The sequence below is a fragment of the Saccopteryx bilineata genome, chromosome 2 (genome assembly GCF_036850765.1).
Source record: "Saccopteryx bilineata isolate mSacBil1 chromosome 2, mSacBil1_pri_phased_curated, whole genome shotgun sequence".
Classification (NCBI taxonomy): domain Eukaryota; kingdom Metazoa; phylum Chordata; class Mammalia; order Chiroptera; family Emballonuridae; genus Saccopteryx; species Saccopteryx bilineata.
Window position 1 is genome coordinate 106,950,503 of NC_089491.1, and position 23,396 is coordinate 106,973,898.

The 23,396-nt window shown below is 36.5% G+C and overlaps 1 protein-coding gene across 14 annotated transcripts in view; it reads left to right on the forward strand.

Annotated features, from left to right (window-relative positions):
- The window catches only part of PPFIA2 (PTPRF interacting protein alpha 2), a 516,618-nt gene that overhangs the window by 310,844 nt on the left and 182,378 nt on the right, over positions 1-23,396 (forward strand). For all 14 annotated transcript variants that reach the window (XM_066257567.1, XM_066257574.1, XM_066257566.1 and 11 more), the window contains one exon: positions 13,804-13,905. In XM_066257567.1, the coding sequence (XP_066113664.1) occupies positions 13,804-13,905 (102 nt within the window). The remainder of the gene's footprint in view (positions 1-13,803; positions 13,906-23,396) is intronic.

The following is a 23,396-nucleotide window of genomic DNA, read 5'->3' on the forward strand; positions in this document are numbered from 1 at the left end:
CATAAGCCATTTTATCTTATAAAAATGTGCTGGGTGTTTTTACTCTATCATATTAATATCAACCATTTTCAATATGCTAGGCTCCTAATGATACAATGGGGCCTTCCTTTCTGTACTATTAGTCTTGAGAGCAATCACGCTGTCCCCAATTTATTATTAGGAGTGGTATTAGGATCTTCCTGCCCAAAGTGGAGGGTACTTAATAAGTTTTATGTAAGTGATTTAAATCAGTATGTAACTCCTAAGTTACCATTAATGGGGAAAAAAACCTGCATGATTTTTGCATTTCCTGAAGTATCTAATAAAATGTACAACTCTAATGGAGAAAATTGGGTGTTGGAAGAAAATGAAATAGTATGTAAAATAACTGCAAGTATCTCAGAACTTACTAAGTGCATACTATTTATTGGACATTGATTTAATCAAGAACAATGCTAGTCACATTTATATTCAGGATCTCATTTTTTTAAATGTACTTTATTTTTTAAAATGTGCTTCAGGACTATTTTTTAGAGCAGTCTAGATTCACATCAAAATTGAGAGGAATGTACATAAATTTTCTATGTCTCAACTGCCCCACATATGACTAGCCCAAGTCTTATCAACATCCTTCACCAGATGGTACATTTTCTATAGTTTATAAACTTATATTAACACATTATTATTACCTAAAGCCCAGAGTTTAGATTATGGTTCACTCTTGGTGTTATACTTTCTATGGGTTTTGGAAAATGTATAATAACAGTTATCTGTCTTTAGAGCATTATACAGAGTATATTCACTGCCCTAAAAATGCTCTGTATTCCACCTATTTATCCCAATCCCTTTTGACACAACCCCTGAGAACCACTGTCTTTATAGTTTTAATTTTTCCAGAATGTTTTATAGTTGGAATCATATCGTATCCAATCTTTTCAGATTGGCTTCTTTTATTTAGTAATATGTGTTTTGGGTTCTTCCATGTCCTCTCATGCTTTGATAGCTCATTTCTTTTTAGCACCGCCACACTTCCAGAAGGGGCACCTCTTTCATTGGTGGTCAGTGAGAGGAGCACTGTATGTGGCGGCCCTCCAACCGTCTGAGGGACAGTGAACTGGCTGGCCCCTTGTGTAAAAAGTTTGGGGACCCCTGGACGGTCTATTTATCCACTCACCTATTTCAGGACATCTTGGCTGCTTCCAGGTTTTGTTTGTTTGTTTGTTTTTTTGTATTTTTCCGAAGCTGGAAACGGGGATAGACAGTCAGACAGACTCCCGCATGCGCCTGACCGGGATCCACCCGGCATGCCCACCAGGGGGCGATGCTCTGCCCCTCCGGGGCATTGCTCTGTCGCAACCAGAGCCACTCTAGCGCCTGGGGCAGAGGCCAAGGAGCCATCCCCAGCGCCCTGGCCATCCTTGCTCCAATGGAGCCTCACTGGGGGAGGGGAAGAAAGAGACAGAGAAGAAGGAGAAGGGGAGGGGTGGAGAAGCAGATGGGCACTTCTCCTGTGTGCCTTGGCCGGGAATCAAACCCGGGACTTCTGCACGCCAGGCCGACGCTCTACCACTGAGCCAACCAGCCAGTGCCTGCCTCCAGGTTTTGACAGCTATGAATAAGTTGTTATAACATCAGTATGTATGAATTTTTTGTAAATTTTAAGTTTTTAGTTCTTTTGGATAAATAACAAGATGCATGACTACTGAATTGTATGGACTAATAATCCATTTTTTTACCAAGCATGCATCCAATACGAAGGCACAATACCTACATTTGCCAGAAAGACAACCGAGGCTTAAAAGTCAGATGAGACTATTGGGCCTAGATATGAAACTAGCTCTGGTTCACCCTGAAGTTGGTACTGTTTGGACCATGGCACACATGACTCCCTGAATAGGCAGAATATGAAGCCAATTTACCCATTAGGTACAGTGAAGACACTGTTTAAGGCTCACGATACATTTTGGGGACCATGAAAATATTTAAATTACCTTTAAAATTAATAGAAAAAAATTAATATAAAACAGTCCAGATTATATTTATCTCTTTATCAGGAAGTAATATAGTTTACATATATATATAATATATATGTAAAATATAATATATACATATATATTGTGTATGTGTGTGTGTGTGTGTGACAAAGACAGAGAGAGACAAAGAGAAGGATAATAGGGACAGACAGAAAGAGAGATGAGAAGCATCAGCTCTTCATTGCGGCACCTTAGTTGTTCATTGATTGCTTTCTCATATGTGGCTACAGCAGACCAAGTGACCCCTTGCTCAAGCCAGCGACCTTGGGCTCAATCTGGCGAGCCTTGTTCAAACCAGATGAACCTGCGCTCAAGCTGGTAACCATCTGGGTTTTGAACCTGGGTCCTCTACATCCCAGTCTGACGCTCTATCCACTGTGCCACCACCTGGTCAGACTAATATATATATTTTTATGAATGAAAGGGCCCAAAAAGGCAGAAGTACCTAGACCCTTGGAAGTCATACTGTTGATTTTGGGATACTAAAAAACAAGCCTGCCTTTAAATACAGTCCCATCCAATTTATGACTACATTGTCTGCTCTCTAGGATTCAGACACAAAAATGAGTCTACTCTAACATTTGCTGTTACAGAGTGCTGATACCTGGGGCAACTCTGTACATGCACTAACAAACTACAGCCCGGATAGCAAAGTGGGGAAAAGATATAAGGTTAGCACTTTCAAGTGGGAGCATAATAAATGAGGTATGGTAGGAGCCTGACTTGATGGCCAGTCAGCCTTAGGCTGCCTGGCAGCACCTGTATTTGATTTTAACAAACATTCACTCTTTTTACTTTTTGGTGCCAGTTACCTTGACTACATGATTTTTTTTGAAAACAAAAGTTATTGAATATCTATGTCCACATACTATAAAATGGCTGTTGTAGCATGTTTAATTTTAAATAGACTTGCATGCTTCAGATCACTATTAATGCATTAAAATAATCTTCTATTGCAGTTTTAGGGAAAAGACAAAACAGTTCTCTTATTATAATATGGATACATAAAAAACTCAAGGATGTACAAAATTATATTAGTATGGAGTTTAAATTGTAATTTTTCTTTATATTTTATATCCTTACTCAACAATTTCTGTGAAATTCTAGGAGCCCAGTTGTGCCTGTCAAATTGTATTAGTTATGCAAGCAGTTCTACCTCCAAGCTGTCTAGTCCAGGACTGACCATGAGACACGCTGTGTCACACGGTAATTTTGGATGACAGCTTACCCTGAGCTCGCGCAAGTCTATGAGGCAATTATAAGACCCGAGGTCATTAACATTGCATTCGATTACATAACATTATATAGAAAACAATTACATGGACATACCCACATATGGGTGGGGTATGGATTTCTATAAAATAAATGATTTTTTTCCAAACTAGATGATTTATAAATCTGAATTTCTAAAGTCTCTTGTGAATTTATAACTAATATTCTGAGATATATATATCTCTCAGATTTTTATATATGATATATATTATATGTATATATATATAATTTAAGGAATATATTGTCTTTTACTATTTTGTTTTCATCTGTCCAATTAAGTATCCCTGTTATTAATCTCTTCTAGAAAGTATGTCCCATGGTGTATGGTAGGAGGTATGTATTTTGTATACATAAATTTATGTGCAATTTAATAGAAAAACATATAGATTTAAAATCTGAAGCTTTCTACTGAGTACCACAAATAGAAATGGCATTAGAATGTTCAATTTTCAAACAAGAAGACACCAAAATATAGTAAATTGGGGGTATAGCCTAAGGAAGTTCTTATAAAAACATTTCGAAGTAGTTAATTTTGTCTAATTTAAGCGCTAGATGGTCAAGTCAGCATGCTTTACGCCATATGCTTTCCTCAGAGCTATTTCTGATTTGCACAAATGTTAGATGGTTGGAGAATAAACTTAAAAGATGCTGTTTTGTGGCTGGGGAGGGTGTTGGTGGTGCTCGGTGAAGCCGGATCCAGCTCACCCTCTATCTTGCTCTTCTCTCTCAGACTGGTTTGCGCACGCACTCTTTACCCTCTGCTGATGCAGATAGATCACTGCGAAAATAAGGCCACTGTCGGGTCATTAATCTAGTGACCCACAAGGTCAGAGAGTGCAGGTTTTATTGCTGGGGAAAAAGTATTAAAATTGTAATTATGATAAACGGACTGTCAGAGACTGCTTTGAAGACTGCTGTCTGGTGTCAATGACTTGAAATTAAAAGGTTGGTTTTCCCCTCTTGTGCTACAGCTTCTCCTGATGTGCTTTTTGGGGGTGGGGGGGTGGGGGCACACCTGTTAAATCCAGGCCTTTTAAACATAATAAACCTCCTCGAGTTAGCACATCATTCTATAATGAGTCAGGGAAGTTAACAGTCTTTTGCAGACCTTCTGTGTTTAATATTAAATATCAGAAACGGACTTAAAGATAAACATGAATAAAAATAGAATGTTCTCCATCTGTCTGAAGGCAGCCTGGCGGGCTGTGTGATTTGCTGGGCAGAAAGAGGCAGGAGGAGAACAGAAGAGGACGGAGGGCTAGAGGGAGCTCTGATCTGTACACTCTTCTGACCAGGTTACGGCTACAGAATCTGAGTAGGCAGAGCAACCGGAGGAAATTGGACTTTGTCCTTTTATTTTTTACTTTGAGAGTAGCAAATGTGGGGACCAAAACAGGAGAAGATTGTTTGCATGAAACTATTATTTGAAATATTACCAGCTGACTGAGAATAACCAACAGACCTAAGGGCTGTTATTTCAAATATTAGCAGCTCGGGCCACTTGACTCACTTAAGTTCACTAGCAGGCGCGGTGAAACGCCGCTGAGATGAAAGCCAGTTGACTACGCTCAGGTTGTGAGAGGCCTGAGGGATGAGGATACCAGCGCTATCATTTCCGAAGACCAGCTTGATCCTTGCTAGAGTTAAACCCTTTTATCCAAGTCTCTCTGCCGTAATGAATAAATTACATAACAGATGTAAAGTTAACAACATCCCTGGCCTATTGTAAGTGCTCAAGAAACAATACCTTAAGAAGAGGAAGAGCTGGGCAGGGGGGGAGGGCAGTAACACAGAGGATTGAGCTGAAATTTAGGAACCTTAGGTTTTATGTAATTTAAGAGACTTGTAATTCATAATTAAAAGCACAAGAAAATTAGATGACAGTGTTACTTAACAAGAAATGACACCTTCAGTTTTTTTAAGCTACTAACAGGAAAAAAGTCCCTTTATTTTGCTCTATTTTTTTTAAAGGAAATCATTGCTCTACATCGTGAGTTGAATGAGTTAGAATTGAGGGGGCTTGCTGTAGCTAAAGATGACCCATTCCTGAATAAAAAAGAATTGAATGGTGAAGACCTGAGTACATATAAATTTACTGAGAGCAAGAACTCTTTAACTTGCTTCTTTCACTGCCTTCTCTCCCTTGCACTTAGACTAGTGCCCAATACGTAAGGAATGGGCATACAAAAGTGTGTGTATGTGCGTGAGAGAGAGAGAAGGGGGTGAATGAGTACATGCTAAGAAAAAACAGGACATCCCTTTCAGTCTGCGGGTGCTTATACAGTACTGTGTCCTGACCACTCTTTAAAATTCTAAGAAAAAAGAGAGAAGAGGGAAAGTAATTTTGGTCCTCAGGCAAAGTAAGAATTTTGGTAGACTGTGGTTGCAGAACACAAAGATTAGCCTGAAATGGTTGAATATAATTTGTGGTTGGTAACTGATCTACAACTCCTGTCTCAATGATTCATAGCTAACTTAGCTCCTTTGAATTAAGACATGGTGAAGTATAAATGAAGTTTTCTTCTAACATATCCTTCCCTGTTTTAAGCGTCTGACAATACTTTGTGTCATACACTGTGTTCTGTTTCTTACTTTTTTTTTTTTGCTATAAATGATAATTTTGAAATATTTCTATGTTGCTTTGTAAAGATTTAGCCTATTTGCCTGACTAGGCAGAGGCGCAGTAGATAGAGCATCAGACTGGAATGTGGAGGACCAAGGTTTGAAATCCCGAGGTTGCCAGCTTGAGCACAGGCTCATCTGGATTGAACATGGCTCACCAGCTTGAGCCCAAAGTAGCTGGCTTGAGCAAGGGGTCACTCAGTCTGCTGTAGCCCCCGGTCAAGACACATATGAGAAAGCAATCAATAAACAATTAAGGAGACTATGGAGCTGCAACAAAGAATTGATGCTTCTCATCTCTCTCCCTTCCTCTCTGTCCCTATCTGTCTCTTTCTCTATCTTTCTCTGTCTCTGTCACACATACAGTAAAGATCTAACCTATTTATTTTGTGCTCTTTGTATAATAACCTACTATTTGTATGTAGGTTATTTAATTCATCTTTTATTATAGATGGAAATTTGATTGTTCCCAATTCTTGATCACAAAACCAACTTTCCTCAGAATCTTTTATATTCTGATAACTGTAGTGGATGTCCAAGAGTGAAAGTTAGCATTCATTATTTTCAAATCTACTTGATTATAATTTTTTTTTCTGGGAATCTTGTGGAAATACTATTCTTTTTTTAATTAATTATTTATTTTAGAAAGGAGAAAGAGAGGGGGAGAGACAGAGAGGAGAGAGAGAAGGGGGGGAGGAGCAGGAAGCATCAACTCCCATATGTGCCTTGACCAGGCAAGCCCAGGGTTTTGAACCGGCGACCTCAGCATTTCCAGGTCGATGCTTTATCCACTGCACCACCACAGGTCAGGCGGAAATACTATTCTTTAGATTATATTTTGAGGGGAAAAAAGAGTAGAGAAATAACATGGGTTAAATATGTATTTTCATTTTAGGAATGAATAAGACCAATATAATATATCCAATAAACAAATGATAAATCTGAATGCACAAAGTATTGAGAGCAATAGTAAATGCAAATAAAACATAGAAGACAATAATGCCATTATTGTGTAGAATATAGTATAGTATAATATTTCAGATGTAGACAAAAACAACAGCTATAAAACATGTTATATATTGAGCAAATTTTAATCTCACTCAGAAAAACAAATAACTCTTCTTAATTATACCTTTTAAATATTGTTTTGTTATTAAGGTAGAAAACCTTAGGGAAAGTGATCCATTTACTTATTGTTACAAGAAAACTTTGTTAAGTGTATATAATTTTTCCAGAACTATGAGAAGTCCTAAGGATATAAAGATAAACAAGAAAATAAACTTACCTTAAAGGATCATGCTGTTTACTTGAAAGAGATGAATACATAATTCAATTAACATAAAAACAATACAGTAAGCGCACTGATAGATTTTGAACAGGTATTATAAAGCATTAACAGGGCAAGTAGGTGCTTTAAGAAGGAATGAGGCAGACAGGATGGCCAAAAGTATTTTAGGTATAAGAAATAGTATGTGAAAGACAAGGAAAACAAGAGATGAGAAAATGGAAAGATAGAAATAAAAACAAGGAAAATAATCTCTTTTACACCTTTCAAGAAAAAAGTTTTAGACTGTCAGTGTCATCTATATGTCAACAGTGTATTTAAGCGTTAATATTACTTTATGTGCAGGACATTGGTGATGAGTTTTGAGTGCTTGTTAATGATGGAGACTCTTAATGTGCCTCAGATTGGAATTATGAAAGATCTTGAGGGTCAGATGCAACAACTATATTTAAGTTATCTCTGTATCTTCAGTACCTGGCAAGGCTCTAATAGGTAGTAGGTGCTTAATAAATAGTGTACGTATGGATGGATAATTAGAGACGAATGATAAATCCGTATACTTTATACAGTTGAGTAATTTGATAGCTTGTCATTTTTGGCCAGAATGAGTCAGTGTTGCAGATATTAAAGCGTTTTAGAACCAGGGTGTATTATTTTTAACTAGGTGACTTTGAGCAACATATTTATTCATGCTAAGCTTTAGTACCTTTATCTTCCAAATAGGAAAGAGATTAAATAATCATTTAAATTGCTAAGATCAGGGCAAAGCAGATTGCTCCGGCTCAAAAATGATTCTCAAAAAAAAAAGTTCTTTTTTAAAAATTTCATTTAGAAAATTAAATTTAATGAGATGACATTGATCAATAAGAATACATAAGTTTCAGGTAAACACCTCTATAACATTTGAACTGTTGATTATATTGTGTACCCAGTTGTTATTGTTCAGTAAGAAATAAAGCTAATTATTTTTGAAAGGGCCATGTAGATGATTCAAATTTTAAAAATTAAAGTTTGTTTATGTTTAATCTATTTGAAGCTCTAGAAAGTTTTGTGATCTTGAAAATATATAATTCTTACAAAGACCAAAAGAAGGACAAATTGGAAAGAGGGAGCTTATGATTCAGAGAGAAAAAGACAACCTATCATCCTCGTTCAGTATGACATAGATAGTCTGAGTTCAAAACTCAGCTACATACACCATGGACTAAGTGTCTCGCTCTGGGGATGTATCTTAACTCCTTTAGGCCTCAGTGAGAGTTAAAAAATATTTATATTCTTAATGTAGTTTTAGATTCACAACAAAATGGAGGGGCCGGTACAGAGATTTCTTATTTACCCCCTGTAAGCACACATTCACAACCTCCTTCATTAAAAACACCCGCCCATCGGAGTGGTACATTCCTTATAACTGATGAACCTACATTGACACAATCATCATGCAGAGTCCATAGTTTACATGATGGTTCACTCTCGGTGTTGCACATTCTACAGAGTGGGCAACAGTAAGTTTACAGTTGTGAGTACCTGAAACACAGAGTTTATTATTATATTACATTTACTAATTATTGCATTTTTTCTATACAAACAACTGTAAACTTACCTTTACCCTGCCTTGTATACTGTCGTCTCTCGCCATATTGTGGTTCACTTTTCACAATCTCACTGTATTGTGGATATTTAAATTGTATAGCTCTAATTTTGTATCGCGGATTTTTTGCTATATCGAGAGATTTTGCCATATATAGGTATTTTTATATATTGTAATGCTCTTCTTGGCTGTGCAGTACATTCATCTCATCGTCATCACCTTCATCGTCATCGGTACTGCACAGCTAATTCATCATCATCTTCATCATTCAAGTTGTAGTATATTCGCTGGTGAGTACCCATATAGAATTTTATATGTTGTTAAAATTACTTAGGCTTAAGAGTGTAGAAAGTTTTTAAGAGCATAGGAAGTGTTTATAAGAGTATGGAAAAGGTTTATAAGAGTGTGGGGAGGGTTTACAAAGCCTTAAAATATATACAAATAATAAAATAAATATAAGGTCACTACTTTGTAGATTTTTGCCTTTCGTGGGGGATTCTGGAACCTAACCCCTGCAAAAGACGAGGGACCACTGTATGTTTGAAAAATGTATAATGACATGTATCTGTCATGTAGTCATACAGAGTGTTCAACTGTCCTAAAAATCTTTTGTGTTTGTCTATCTTCCCACCCCAAGAGCAGCATTTCTCACAACCATTGATCCTTTTACTGTCTCCATAGTTTTCTTTTTTCTTTTTGAATACCATAGTGTTGGAATCATACAGAATGTAACCTTTTTCAGATTATTTTCTTTCACTTAGTAATATGCATTTAAGGTTTCCAAATATTTCTTTCCTAGCTTGATAACTCATTTCTTTTTAGCACTGTGTAGTATTTCCATTGTCTGGATACAGCACGGTTTATTTATCTGTTCACCAACTGAAGGGCACCTTGGTGGCTTCCAAGTGTTGGCAATTATGGATGAAGCTGCTGTACACACCCAGGTGCAGGGTTTTTTTTTTTTTTTTTGTATTTTTTTTTTTTGTATTTTTCTGAAGCTGGAAACGGGGAGAGACAGTTAGACAGACTCCCGCATGCGCCCGACCGGGATCCACCCGGCATGCCCACCAGGGGGCGATGCTCTGCCCATCCAGGGCGTCACTCTGTCACTACCAGAGCCACTCTAGCGCCTGGGGCAGAGGCCAAGGAGCCATCCCCAGCGCCCGGGCCATCTTTGCTCCAATGGAGCCTTGGCTGCGGGAGGGGAAGAGAGAGACAGAGAGGAAGGAGGGGGGGTGGAGAAGCAAATGGGCGCTTCTCCTATGTGCCCTGGCCGGGAATCGAACCCGGGTCCCCCGCACGCCAGGCCGACACTCTACCGCTGAGCCAACTGACCAGGGCAGGTGCAGGTTTTTGTGTAGATAGTTCTCAGTTCTTTGGGGTAAATACCAAGGAGTGAGATTTCTGGATTATATGGTAACAGTATATAGTTTTGGTTAGTGAGACACTGTATTTTTTTCAGGGTTTTATTAGGATTAATGAGATAATCACTATACATTGCTTGACAGAATACTTGTCCTATTATAAGGACTCAATCAATGTTAATTATATTTGCTGTTATTGTCTCATGAAAAATGATATAAAACTCAATTTTTGACAGTAAGAATGGAAAAGTAGATAGAGAAATATTTGAAGAAAAGTGTAAAATCATTTGGTAATTAACTCCATGCAGACCCTGATATGCAGAATGTGCTTGTCTAGTGCTTTCTGCTCTGCATTGAAGGAACACCCTGCTTTGGGCCTCCTAGTTCCCCACCCTCCCTTTGGACTAATTAAGAAGGATCATGCAAAGTGATTATTAGTGATGGTTATCTAATTCTTGAGATAAAGGAAAAGACTATTGCTAAATGTATTCTAAATTCAAATCATATAAATTTGATGAACAGCTATAGTCAAAATGGTATATAGGAAAAGCACTAAACAAATAGTCTGGAGGACTATGTTTACAGCCTAACTCACTCTCAATGGCTTTCTTCATGGGCTTGGACTTAATTCTTAGTAATTCAGTTTCCTCTGCCAAAAAATGGGAATGAGACTCCATCACTGGTTACTTAGAGAGCAAGATGAGCTAATAAATGAAAAAGTAATGCTTAAAATTTGCTAAGAATTTAGTCAATAAAAATAAGTCTGATTTTCATCCATGGAGTCACTAAATAACTTGCTTATAGTCAGTGTGATGATAATGAATAAAAAATGAAGAGCATCTGTCACCAATAGCATTGTGACTGATTTCTGTCAAGTGGTCCATTTCTTACAATTGATGAATCAACATTGACACATCAGCACGCAGTTTTGAATACCTGATTGCACTTATAGAGTTATAGTTTCTCTTATTCTCAATGCATAGAAGCATATTTCTCTATTGTTAGTTTGATAATAGAAATACATAGATCATTTATTATTTCATCACCTAGAAATATCCCATTCCTCTTGATTTTTTATCTTTCTATAGATAGCAAGCTAAATCTTCAGAAAAATCAACCCAGATATATGCTGCTTAAAATTGATGTTATGTATATAGATTTATGTTTTATAAATGTATAGGATTACATTTAAATGACTATATATTAATAATACACAATAAGGAATACTTGTCATTTTCTTCTTTTCCCCACAAAACTATGCAGTTTATATATGGCTTCATTTCTATGGAAATGCTTATTGTTTTCTACTTGTTTAATTATACTCCTCACTTAAATAATATGTCAGAGACTATCAGCAGCAGTTAAGCAGGCAGCACTTAGGGGAGGAAACCATTTTCTGTAATGCCAGCCCTAACATAACAATGGACACTTTCATGTTGACTCTAAGCTCTAAATCTACTCTGATGGCCTTGAACTGCCCCCTGGGGTTGAAGCCACTCAGAGAAACTAAGCAAAATACTATAAGTGCTTTGAAGCAAGCAAAAATATAAACCCTCAGCCTTTCCCATCTTTGCATCATCATCACAGTCACTTACTTTACACTACATTTGCTTTTGGGGAGGTTAGGTTAAGCAAACCTATCTCTCCCATTTTGGTTTTGTTTTGTTTTGGGATCTTCTGACAGTGCCTTCTCAGCCTGCACCTAAGTTTTCCTAAATACTTAAATATTTGACAAGCATCAATTTTATTACTAAGAACCAATCTAAATGATTTAATGAAAAATATGGATCTGTTTATTGTTTTAAAAAATATTTTAAAATAATATTTGCTTCTAAGAGTAGCAGAATAATTGAATTAGATTTCTTGAACTTTTTTTAAAGTAATTTTTAATGTCTAAGCTCTGCTTAGTAGTAAAATTACCCATATGATATACAGGTTATCATAAAGTAGGTTTACAGTTGTTCATATAAAAGTAATATAATATTAATTAATAATACTACAAAAATTAACTGTTTCATAAATTCACAATTATAAATCTATTTATGCCCTGTAATAGCTGTTCCCATTTGAGGGGAGGAAGCCATTGAAGATTCCTCCAAACTGTCATTTGTCACATAAAAGAATACACAAAAACTTACAAATTTTTGTAACAACATGGCCCATGTTTATTCACTGGAAAAAAATAATAATTCAGCACACACACACACCCCATGCCTTAGGCTTTGGGAGTGTAGCAAGGAAGTGAAAGTCCCCTTTCATACAGAGCTTACATTTCACAAGGAAAGCTATGCATGAATTAATAAAAGACTCAGATAACATTATCATCAAGTCTGATGTTTATTTATTATTTTGCAAGAGGTACATTGTCTTTCTGCATCTTGTTATCAAATAAATGAATTTCTTATTTTCTAATTAGCCCTTTTAGTTGAGTTGCTTTAGTTGGTGTTGGTGTTATTTTTTGTTTATTTGATGATCGAGGATATACAGTTGGGAAATTGCTCTATAGAAATAAAAATGTAATATTTTTTGAATGGTTAACAAAATGAGTCAAATTTAAATTATTCTATTGTCTTTTTTTTTTTTTTTTTTGGTATTTTTCTGAAGCTGGAAATGGGGAGAGACAGTCAGACAGACTCTCGCATGCGCCCGACCGGGATCCACCCAGCACGCCCACCAAGGGGCGAGGCTCTGCCCCTCCCGGGGTCGCTCTGTGGCGACCAGAGCCACTCCAGCGCCGGGACTAGAGGTCAAGGAGCCATCCCCAGCGCCTGGGCCATTCTTGCTCCAATGGAGCCTCGCTGCGGGAGGGGAAGAGAGAGACAGAGAGGAAGGAGAGGGGAAGGGTGGAGAAGCAGATGGGCGCTTCTCCTGTGTGCCCTGGCCGGGAATCGAACCTGGGACCTCTACACACCAGACCAACGCTCCACCACTGAGCCAACCGGCCAGGGCCTAAATTATTCTATATTCTTAATATGTCATCATACTAATGTTAAGTTCAGTATGATATATCTGATATGTTTTGAAATATAGTTTATCTACTCATCTAAGCATCTTATTATAATAAAATGCATATATTTAATATCATGGATTAACATTTTTGAGCATTGAAATTAATTTAATGACAGCAATGTATACATATTGACAAACAATTGATTTGTTTTTTTTATTCTTTACATTCAAGAGTTTAGATTATGGTTTTTTGTTTTTAGTGAGAGAACAGAAGCAGAGAGAGAGAGACAGACTCCCACGTGCACCCCAACTGGGATCCACCTGGAAAGCCCCCTAAAGGGCAATGCTCTGACCATCTGGGGCATTGCTCCATTGCTCAGCAGCCAAGCTCTTCTTAGTGCCTGAAGCAGAGGTCATGGAGCCATCCTCAGCACCCAGGGCCAACTTGCTCCAATTGAGCCTTGGCTGCAAGAGGGGAAGAAAGAGATTGAGAGAGAGAAGGAAGAAGGGGAGGGTGGAGAAGCAAACGGTCACCTCTGCTGTGTGCCCTGACTGGTAATCCAACCCAGGACTTCCAAAGGCTAGGCTGATGCTCTACCATTGAGCAAACCGGACAGGACCAGATTATGATATTTTAAAATTCCTGCTGAAATATATATATATTTTTTAATATCTGAAATGTGTATTCAAATATTTTTATTCCCCTTTTAGGAATTTGCTGCACTGACAAAAGAATTAAATGCCTGTAGGGAACAACTTCTAGAAAAGGAAGAAGAAATTTCTGAACTTAAAGCTGAAAGAAACAACACGAGAGTAAGTATAAAAGTACCTCTGCTTAGAATTAATACCATCTACATTTTAGTTCTTTATCTCTCATATGTGCACAAAAAGTAAACTTTTAAAAATGTAGGAAGACTTTAAGCAGGCATCACTTATACTCTATTAGTTAACTAAAGGACAATTTACTATAAAACAGAACAGGAAGACAGGAAACTTAAATTATAGTCTTGGCTACTTAATCACTATGTTGCCTTAGAAAATGTTCTTATTCCTTTTGGCCTTTTGTTATTTTTCCATTTTGAAAGAAAAGGCTGAATTTCAATACAGAATTGCAAACTTTCAAACCGTTGTACTGGAGCTGGAGCCCAATACCCCAGAGGCTGGCGTGGGCAAGCAGGAGAGGTTTGAGAGAGAAGCGTGAGTTTCAGTTATGAAGTACTATGAGTGAGTGTCATGGCACTGGTTCTCACCTCACCCAGAAAAATATCTGTTTATTTAAAGATAAACAGAAATTTTTATGTGTTAATATGTAAAGGCACTGTAACAGATATCTCCTAGTTAAAAGAGTCACCACTTTTTCTGTTTTAGAAGATTTTTCATATTCTGATTTCATGAAACTGATGGAATTTACTATATACTGCTCTTGGAAACCTACGTATGATTTCAACCTCATGGCATTGAACTTTAAAGTTCAGAATTTGATGAAAGATGCTGTACTTTCTAGTTATAAAAAAGTCACTATTTTATAAAATATATAAATTGTATAATGCCTACAAATTTTTTCTACTAAAAACCATAGGAGAGCAGTTTTCCTACTAAAAACCATAAAGAAAACTACCTTTGTGTAGATATAGTTCAGTTTTACATGAAGTAGGTAAAAAATATTTTAAATGTTAGTGAGCTAACAGATTAACGCTGAGAAAATAAGGTATAGTTTTAATGGATTCATTTATTTTACACTTGGTCTTAGAGAGTAATAAAATGACAGCTTCACAGTGAGCTTGTGCCTCTAATGAGATACCATTACAGGAACAATGGTTATATGATCAAACTTGGTTTATCCCTTTTTTATCAGGGGCTTGTTTTGTGGTATAGGGAATTTACAAAGGGTGCACGCAGAAATTAGTTTGCATTGAGACTGTGATGAGATGGTCTCACAAACTGCCTCAGATAAGACATATCGAGCAGCCTAGATCATGTTATTAGGAGACAAATTATTTCTTTCTGTTTCTTTCTCTTTCTCTGTGTAATTTAATTACACAATTTTTTTCATCCAAATTGAAAGTTTATTTCTGCCATGAAATTTATTCTGCCCCATATCACTCTTTTTTTTTCTTTTTCAAAGAGAGAAAGACAGGCAGACAGACAAGAAAGGGGAGAGATGAGAAGTATCAGCTCATAGTTGCAACACCTTAGTTGTTTATTAATTGCTTTCTCATATGTGAATTGACTGGGGAGATTCCAGCTAAGCCAGTGATCCTTTGCTCATGCCAGTGACCATGGGGTCATACCTATGGCCCCACATTCAAGCCTGCGACCTTGCACTCAATCTGGTGAGCCTGTGCTCAAGCCAAATGAGCCCATGCTCAAGCCGGCAACCTCAGGGTTTCGAACCTGGGTCCTCTGTGTCCCAGTCTGATGCTCTATCCACTGTGCCACCGCCTGGTCAGGCCACTCTTTTCTATTTTAACACTTTTGGCTATATTCCCTGATGCAGCACAATATGCTAAATGTAAAAGTAGGAGCCAGACACTGAAAATGGAGGGAGATGCAAACCTCCAGGTAGCTTTTAACTATTTCTCATTCTTAAAATGCACAAAAACTCTGTTACTGTGTATGTATTTCTGCTTTATGCAGCCTTTCTTTCTCCAGCCTCATTACCCCTGTCCACAGCTCTGTGTTATTATGAACCCCATCTACAAATGAGGCAGCTGAGCTCAGGAAAGGACAGATAATTCACCAGAAGTCACACAGTAATAAAGAAGGGAGGCAAAGCTAAGGCAGAATCACTCCAGATCTCGTACCCTTAACCAAAAGGCCACCAGCACAGCCATTCAAATTAAATCCATGAGAAAATGCAAAGATTTATGACAGCTGAGATGAGATATTGCCTAAGAGTAGACTGCCACAGTATGGAGTAGGTCATTTCTTCTTTTTTTTTTTTTTCCTTTTTGTTGAATTTATTAGGGTGACACTGGCTAACTAAATTATACTGGTTTTTGGTGTACAATGCTACAGAACATCATCTGTACACTGTACTACTGTGTGTTCACCACCCAGAGTCAAGCCTCCATTGTCAACATTTGTCCCCCCCCGTACCCTCCTCAACCTTCCTTCACTGCCCCCCACCCCAGAAATCCATCACACTGTTGTCTGTGTGCATTTTTTTTCTCTTTTTTTTTTTCTCAATCCCTCTTTCCTATTCCTTCTTGATTATGACTAATTTCAGAGAACTAGGAGATCTGGGGATAGAATCCACCGTTTTCATCATATTACACCCAAGAGGCCCAGAAGTACTCGTGGCTATTGTATCTGTAAAGGAACATTGGGCAATAAAAGAACTAAGGCCAGCACTATTTGAAATACCTATTCAGGAGTCATTGTAAGCAAAATACAAAATATTAAGTTCCATTAGGATAAGTTAATAATAATTAGGAAATTGAAGTCATTGATTTTAAACATGAATAAGTTACTTTGAAATCATGGATAAACTCGGAATACATTTTTTTTTCTTTTTGAATTTATCTTAAAATTATTGTTGACATACGATATTTGCTTCAGGTGTGCAAAATAGTGATTAGACATTTATATACCATATGCAGTCATCACCACAACCTGTCTTGTACTCGTGTGCCACATTCATAGTTATTGCAGTATTGTTGATTATATTCCCTATGCTGTACTTTACAACCCTGTGACTATTTTTATAGTTGGCAATTTGTATTTCTTAATTTCCTTTACCTTTCTCACCCATCCCCAACCTGGAAAACATTTTTCTACCTTCTTTTAAAGCAGTTATGTGGAGTCCCTGGCTGGTTGGCTTGGTGGTAGAGCATCGGCCTGGTGTGTGAATGTTCTCAGTTCAATTCCTGGTCAGGGCACACAAAAGAAGTGACCATCTGCTTCTCCACTCCTTTCCTTTCCTCTTTTCTCTCTCTCTCCTCATCCCACAGCCATGGCTTGATTGGTTCTAACACATTGGTCTGGGAGCTGAGGAAGGCTCTGTGGAGCCTCTACCTCAAGCACTAAAAATAGCATGGTTGTGAGCATGGCCCCAGATTGACCAAGCATTGGCCCCAGACTTGGAGTTGCTGGATGGATCCCAGTTGGGGGACATGTAGGAATTTGTCTTCTCCCCTCCTCTCTTTTGGAAAAAAAGGGGAAAAATAGCAGTTATGTTTAGGATTTTTGTTATTGAAATGTCAAAGAAAAACAAATTTATGAAACCTTCCTTGTGCAAAATATTAATTATATGACAACTACCTAAGTTTCATAACCACTTCTCATGCCCTCCACCACACAAAAGTATCCAGAGCTAAGACTTAGATGAATTTTCTCTCTTCTCTGATAAGGCCTCATTAAATGTTGCTAAATATAACAGTTTTATAGATTTTGTATAATAGTTTTTTCTTCTTCATGTTATATTTTTCTTCTTGTTATAAACACCTACTTATTGGTCATGGAGAAAAAGTAATAGCTAGTATTTTCTTCTCACACCTGAAGAAAATTGCTATTAGATAACGAGAAAGCTTAAAGTATTTAAAGTGAATTTACATATTTCAGTTTCCAGGGTTCTCAAACTTGTGACTCTTTGCCTTCTAACTTGAGCAGTTAACATGGATGGAGAAGATAATAACAAGACATTCCACAATGAGTATTCATAAGTGGATAGAGTAATTTGCTTTAATTTTCAGTATTATCAAAAAACAATAGATCAGAAAGGGTCCTCCTATTTGATATTTGAATAAATTGCACCTTCTTCCAAATAGAAAACAGAACTTTCAGTTGGAGTCGAATGAATAAAGTTTATTTAATATGGCAAGTAATAATAATGATAGTAATATAATAGCTAAATCAATTAAGTGTAAAATGTTTTTCTAAGTCAGAGGTTGGGAACCTATGGCTCGCAAGCCAGATGTGGCTCTTTTGATGGCTGCATCTGGCTCGCAGACAAATCTTTAATAAAAAAAATAATAACATTAAAAATATAAAACATTCTCATGTATTACAATCCATTCATTTCCTATTGCTCATGTTCATGGTTGCGGGTGGCTGGAGCCAATCACAGCTGTCTTCCGGGACAACACCAAATTTTTATTGGATAATGTGTAATATACACGGGTCGTTGTATGGTTCTCACGGAATTACATTTTAAAATATAAATATGTGGCGTTCATGGCTATCTCAGCCAAAAAGATTCCTGACCCCTATTCTAAGTGTTTCATGTGTTTAACCCACTTATCCTTATGGCAATCCCACTTTCCCCATTGAACCGAAGGTGAACTAACATAGTAAATAACTTGCCTCAAGCCACATAACTTAGAAGTAAGACAACCAGGGAATCCACTGCTCAGCTTAACCACAGGCTATGCATTTAAGAAATCATATTCCTATGTCATTCACAAATCATATGTGGTACAAGGAATTGTGTTTAAGAAAAAAAACAACAACAGAGTTTGTTTAATTCTTTTTTGGAATTCCTAATCTGTTCAAGCAATTTATTTTTGCATCAATTGTATGGAAAATAATGTACTAGGTATTTATTGTGATGTCTGAGGTGAAAATTTTGGCCATTTATCATTATGTCATGATAGAAACACCTGTTCCCCTGCCCCCAAATATGAATGAATAAAAGAAATCAAGGTAATCATTAGAGTTTCTCATAAATCCAGCTGCCTCAAGTACTTAAATTGAGGACATCTAAGTAAAATCATCCCAATGTTATTCTTGATTGTACCAAAATTATAGTGGATATTTACAGAAACATTTAAACAGGTTTTGTTGTTTAATATTTCCACATTAATATAATATTAAAAAGTGATAAAAATTTGTCATTTTAAAAACTTTTCTGACCATACTTAGACAAAGTTATATTTACAGAAAATAATTTATTTCTACTGTTATTTTAACTTATTCAAATTGTCTACTAAAATTTACCATGTTTTTTCCAGAATTATCTGAATTAATGAAAAGGTTAAAGAAAACCAAAAATGTTAATATACTTACTATCTCTTAATATCAGAGTAGAGAAGTCTTGTTGTTGTTTTGGAACTGTTTCCACTGTTTTTGTGGCTAAAGATAGCAAAGGATGGTTATATCATTGACAATGTTTAAGTATGTAGCAATTGCATCACTTTGAAAAAGAAGCTAACAATTTGAAAAGTCGGTTAGAATTAATAAAGGTGTAATTCCATTTCATGAGTCACAGACTCACACTTATTTGTCTTCTATTCAAATTAAAGATAATTTAAAACATTCGTTTTTTAATGGAATTTATTATGGTACAGAGTTACTTTTATTTTGATCTAAGGGAATTATATAAATGATCACATACAGTCATACATCAGCTATTACTAAAGAAAAGCTTCCTATTTTTCACAAACCTGTCTACACAAATTAGTAAACTTCCTCCAAATATATACATTTCCATAATGACTAGAAAATCCAATCCAATCAAGGAAAAAGAAGACACTAGCAGTGAAAAGCAGATAAAGATACATGTATATGCATATGTGGGTGCATGTATGCCTATTTATGAACATGCTATGATAGGATTTAATAAATATATGAGTGAATAAGGTAGGACATAATGTTTTCCCAACAGCTATTGTAATGTAAGACCCAAACATACACAGAAGAAACATAGGGGACTGTAAACAGTATTTGAAATTAAAAGATAAAGTAGGCTGAGCATGAAAGCAAATCATTTGAAGGTTTTCATTTTCAGATGATAATGTTGTGTTACGACCATGCTATAAAAGCCAAATTGCATAAGGTTATGTTGAACTTGGATTTAATAGAAAGATGTGTAGTTTTAGAAATTTAGTTCAAGTTTCCATGATTCTCTATGTGTATATGCATGTATGATATATGTTTCTTTGTATACCTATGTAAGTCATTTAAAGTGAATTCTAACATAGGATTAATGGCTATTCATATAGTCCCTGCAATTTTTTTGAGTAGACCTCTGCAATCTTTAATAAATATTAGACTAAATTATGGCTCCCAGAAAAAAAAAATTAGCAGATTGTTAGTGGTATCTTAGATAAGTTCCTCTTTATTTTTAATTTATATTCATTTATAAGCTTAAAAACCATAGAAACATGCTACATTAGAACATTTTTAGCCACATTCTCCAGGCTAGATAATTTACATTTATTAATAATTTAAATCATCATGTACTAAACATAAATTATATACAATATTTTCCTAGGTATTAATGAATATTCAGGATAAATTAAATTAAGCCCATAAGGAGTTTAGTTTATATTAATAAAAATAATTTGGTTTTGTTAGTATGTAGATGAGAGTTCCTAGGAGCACATAACAGTGCAATTTAGCTGTCGTAATCAAGATATTGAGGTAGAGAAGAAATCTCTAAATAGAGCTTCCAAGCACAATTTCTAACCCCACAGTTCTTAATCTTGTAAGGTTTCCTCACACCCCTAGCAGTAGCGTAGCCAAGGCGGGGAGGTAAGGGGGTGTATCATGCCCTGGGTGCTACTCACAGAGGGGCGCCAAATGGTCTCCATTTGAAAAGAAAAGTGTAGTAGAAGGGGAGGGAGGCACCAATAAAGTATCGTGCCCCGGGCGCCAGTTACGTTCGCTACGCCACTGACCCCTAGTCCCAGTAATGTGTAGCCCATGCCCACATTTCCTCCTCTGACCCAAGCAGAATCTGCCTGTGCGTGAGGTTCTGGTTGGCTGGTCCTTAAGTCACATATCTGCCACCTAGTGGTAGACATGACTGAGAAATGTTTCTTGAATCCTATATTGTTGAAGATGATAGCATTCAGAATGTGGGGAGCTATTAAATATGATGAGTATGTTCAAAAGATTTGGGGAAACACAAATTTGAACTCTAGAATTCAAATTTTATCATATGCTTTTCCATATCAAAATTCTAAACAACAGTAATACTGTATCTACCCAAGAAATACTTATTGCATATCTATAGATGTTAGGAATGTAGTCAATATCCAAATATAGAGAACAAAATTATCATGACAGACATGGTACCTACCTTCATAGTTTATATTTCGTGAGGAAACAATAAAATGTAGTGAAACCGTTCTTAAGAAATTATACATCATGTTATGTTATGAAAAAATGAAGCAAGAGATTCACATAGAGAATGACGGAGGCTGGGAAGAGAGACCAGCTTTATATAGAGTAGTGAGCAGATCTTTCTTTAAGAGGGTGATGTTTAAACCGAGACTAAAGAATGAGAAAGAGCTGGCCAAATGAGGTGCCAAAGGAAGAGTATTCCAGGCAGAGGGTACAACGTCCACAAAGGTGTGGCATACCGAGGAACCAGAATAAGCTGGTGTGCTTAGAGCATACTTTGCCAGAGAAAGACTAACACCAGCTGATGTTGGAGAAATAGGCAGGCAGGGTTAAGTCCATATAGTTCCATATAACCTACATGAAACAGCTTGGATTTAATGAATACAGGCATGTAGCTATAGAATTCAAGAGTAAAACACCATGAATATAACCAGAGGTTGATAAATAAAAGAAAAACTCCTTGAAATATTAATAATTGTGTCATCTTAATATGGAATTTTTATTACTGTTATGTTAACCATTAAATATGACTTGTTTCTACTGGTCTATATATGATTAGGTTATAGGTTATGTTCTTTTATGCCAATGACATGGCAAAGTTTTCTGACATTTTGAACCATAATTAAAAACAGTAAATGTAGAGAAATTAACTTATTAAGCACTAATAAATGTGATAATAATATGTGACATTGAATCTAACTGTGACATTGTGAAAACCAAATGTTTTCGTTACAGTGTAAGCTTTAGAAAATAATCCTATAAAACAAGAAAATTGTTTTCTTTTCACCCCAGTACCTTTTATTTGCTTTTTCTCCTTATTTGAATAAAGTAACTTCTGCTTGATTTTGCATGGACACCGTTTATGAGCCTGTGCTATCACCATCCTTCTGAAAAGCCCTCCCACAAAACTCACTGGTCAAGTATTGCTCTTCAACAGAAAAATTTTAATAATTGATAACTTAACCCAGTAGTTGTTTTATTTTTAATTTTCTTTTCATATAGCTTTGTTTTTAGTGGCAGAATTTCCTTATAAAATGCAGCAAAGGTGATATGACAAGTTACAAATCATCTAAGAGTAAAATTTCTCTGGGAAATGTCACGGCATGGAGCCTGACATGTACTGAAACACTGTTCTCTAGACTGTTATCTGTCCCTGACCTCTGTCACAGCCCCAGAGGCCACTTGGGGTACATGCAGGTTCTAGATCACTCAGGTTAAAAAGTATGTACACCTGAAATTAGTATAATATGGTACATCAACTGTAAATAGAAAAAAATGATTAAAAACATGTCTTTTAACTGTTTTTTCCCAAAATGACTATTATAAATCTCAGTTATTATATTCCAGTTGATTGCATACATTTTCCATGATGTATTTTAAGAATTAATTGTACATAAAATCATTGAGTGATTATCACTATAATTACTATAGCAATATGTGATTGTGATTATCACTATAATCAGTACAAAACATGTGACTATCATTATAATTGCATTTAAAGACATGTGATGATTATGTTGATTTACTTCAATTAAATTTTTTTAAATAATCAAATCTAAATGAAATTAGCTTTGACTTTAAACACTTTTAACAAAATTATTATCCATTGCATAATATTCTTTAATAATTTTCATACTGGGTCACACATATTATGTTATGCTTTACTTCTATTGAATCCATACCAAAATGATTACATTTTCTAAAAGAATACATAAAATTTACATTATATTTTTATTTTTTTGTATTTTTCTGAAGCTAGAAACGGGGAGAGACAGTCAGACAGACTCCCGCATGCGCCCAACTGGGATCCACCCGGCACGCCCACCAGGGGGCGACGCTCTGGCCCTCCGGGGCCTCGCTCTGCCTCGACCAGAGCCACTCTAGCGCCTGGGACAGAGGCCAAGGAACCATCCCCAGCGCCCGGGCCATCTTTGCTCCAGTGGAGCCTTGGCTGCGGGAGGGGAAGAGAGAGACAGAGAGGAAGGAGGGGGGGAGGGGGGGAGAAGCAAATGGGCGCTTCTCCTGTGTGCCCTGGCCGGGAATCTAACCCGGGACTTCCACACGCCAGGCCGACGCTCTACCACTGAGCCAACCGGCCAGGGCTACATTATATTTTTAAATTCAGTTACATGTTTACTTTTAATGTATTTTATGAACCCTGGTTTTGACACAAGTTTTATTTCTTTGCTGTTTACCTATAATAAACCTGTGGTTATCATTAGATTGGGAATTGTGAA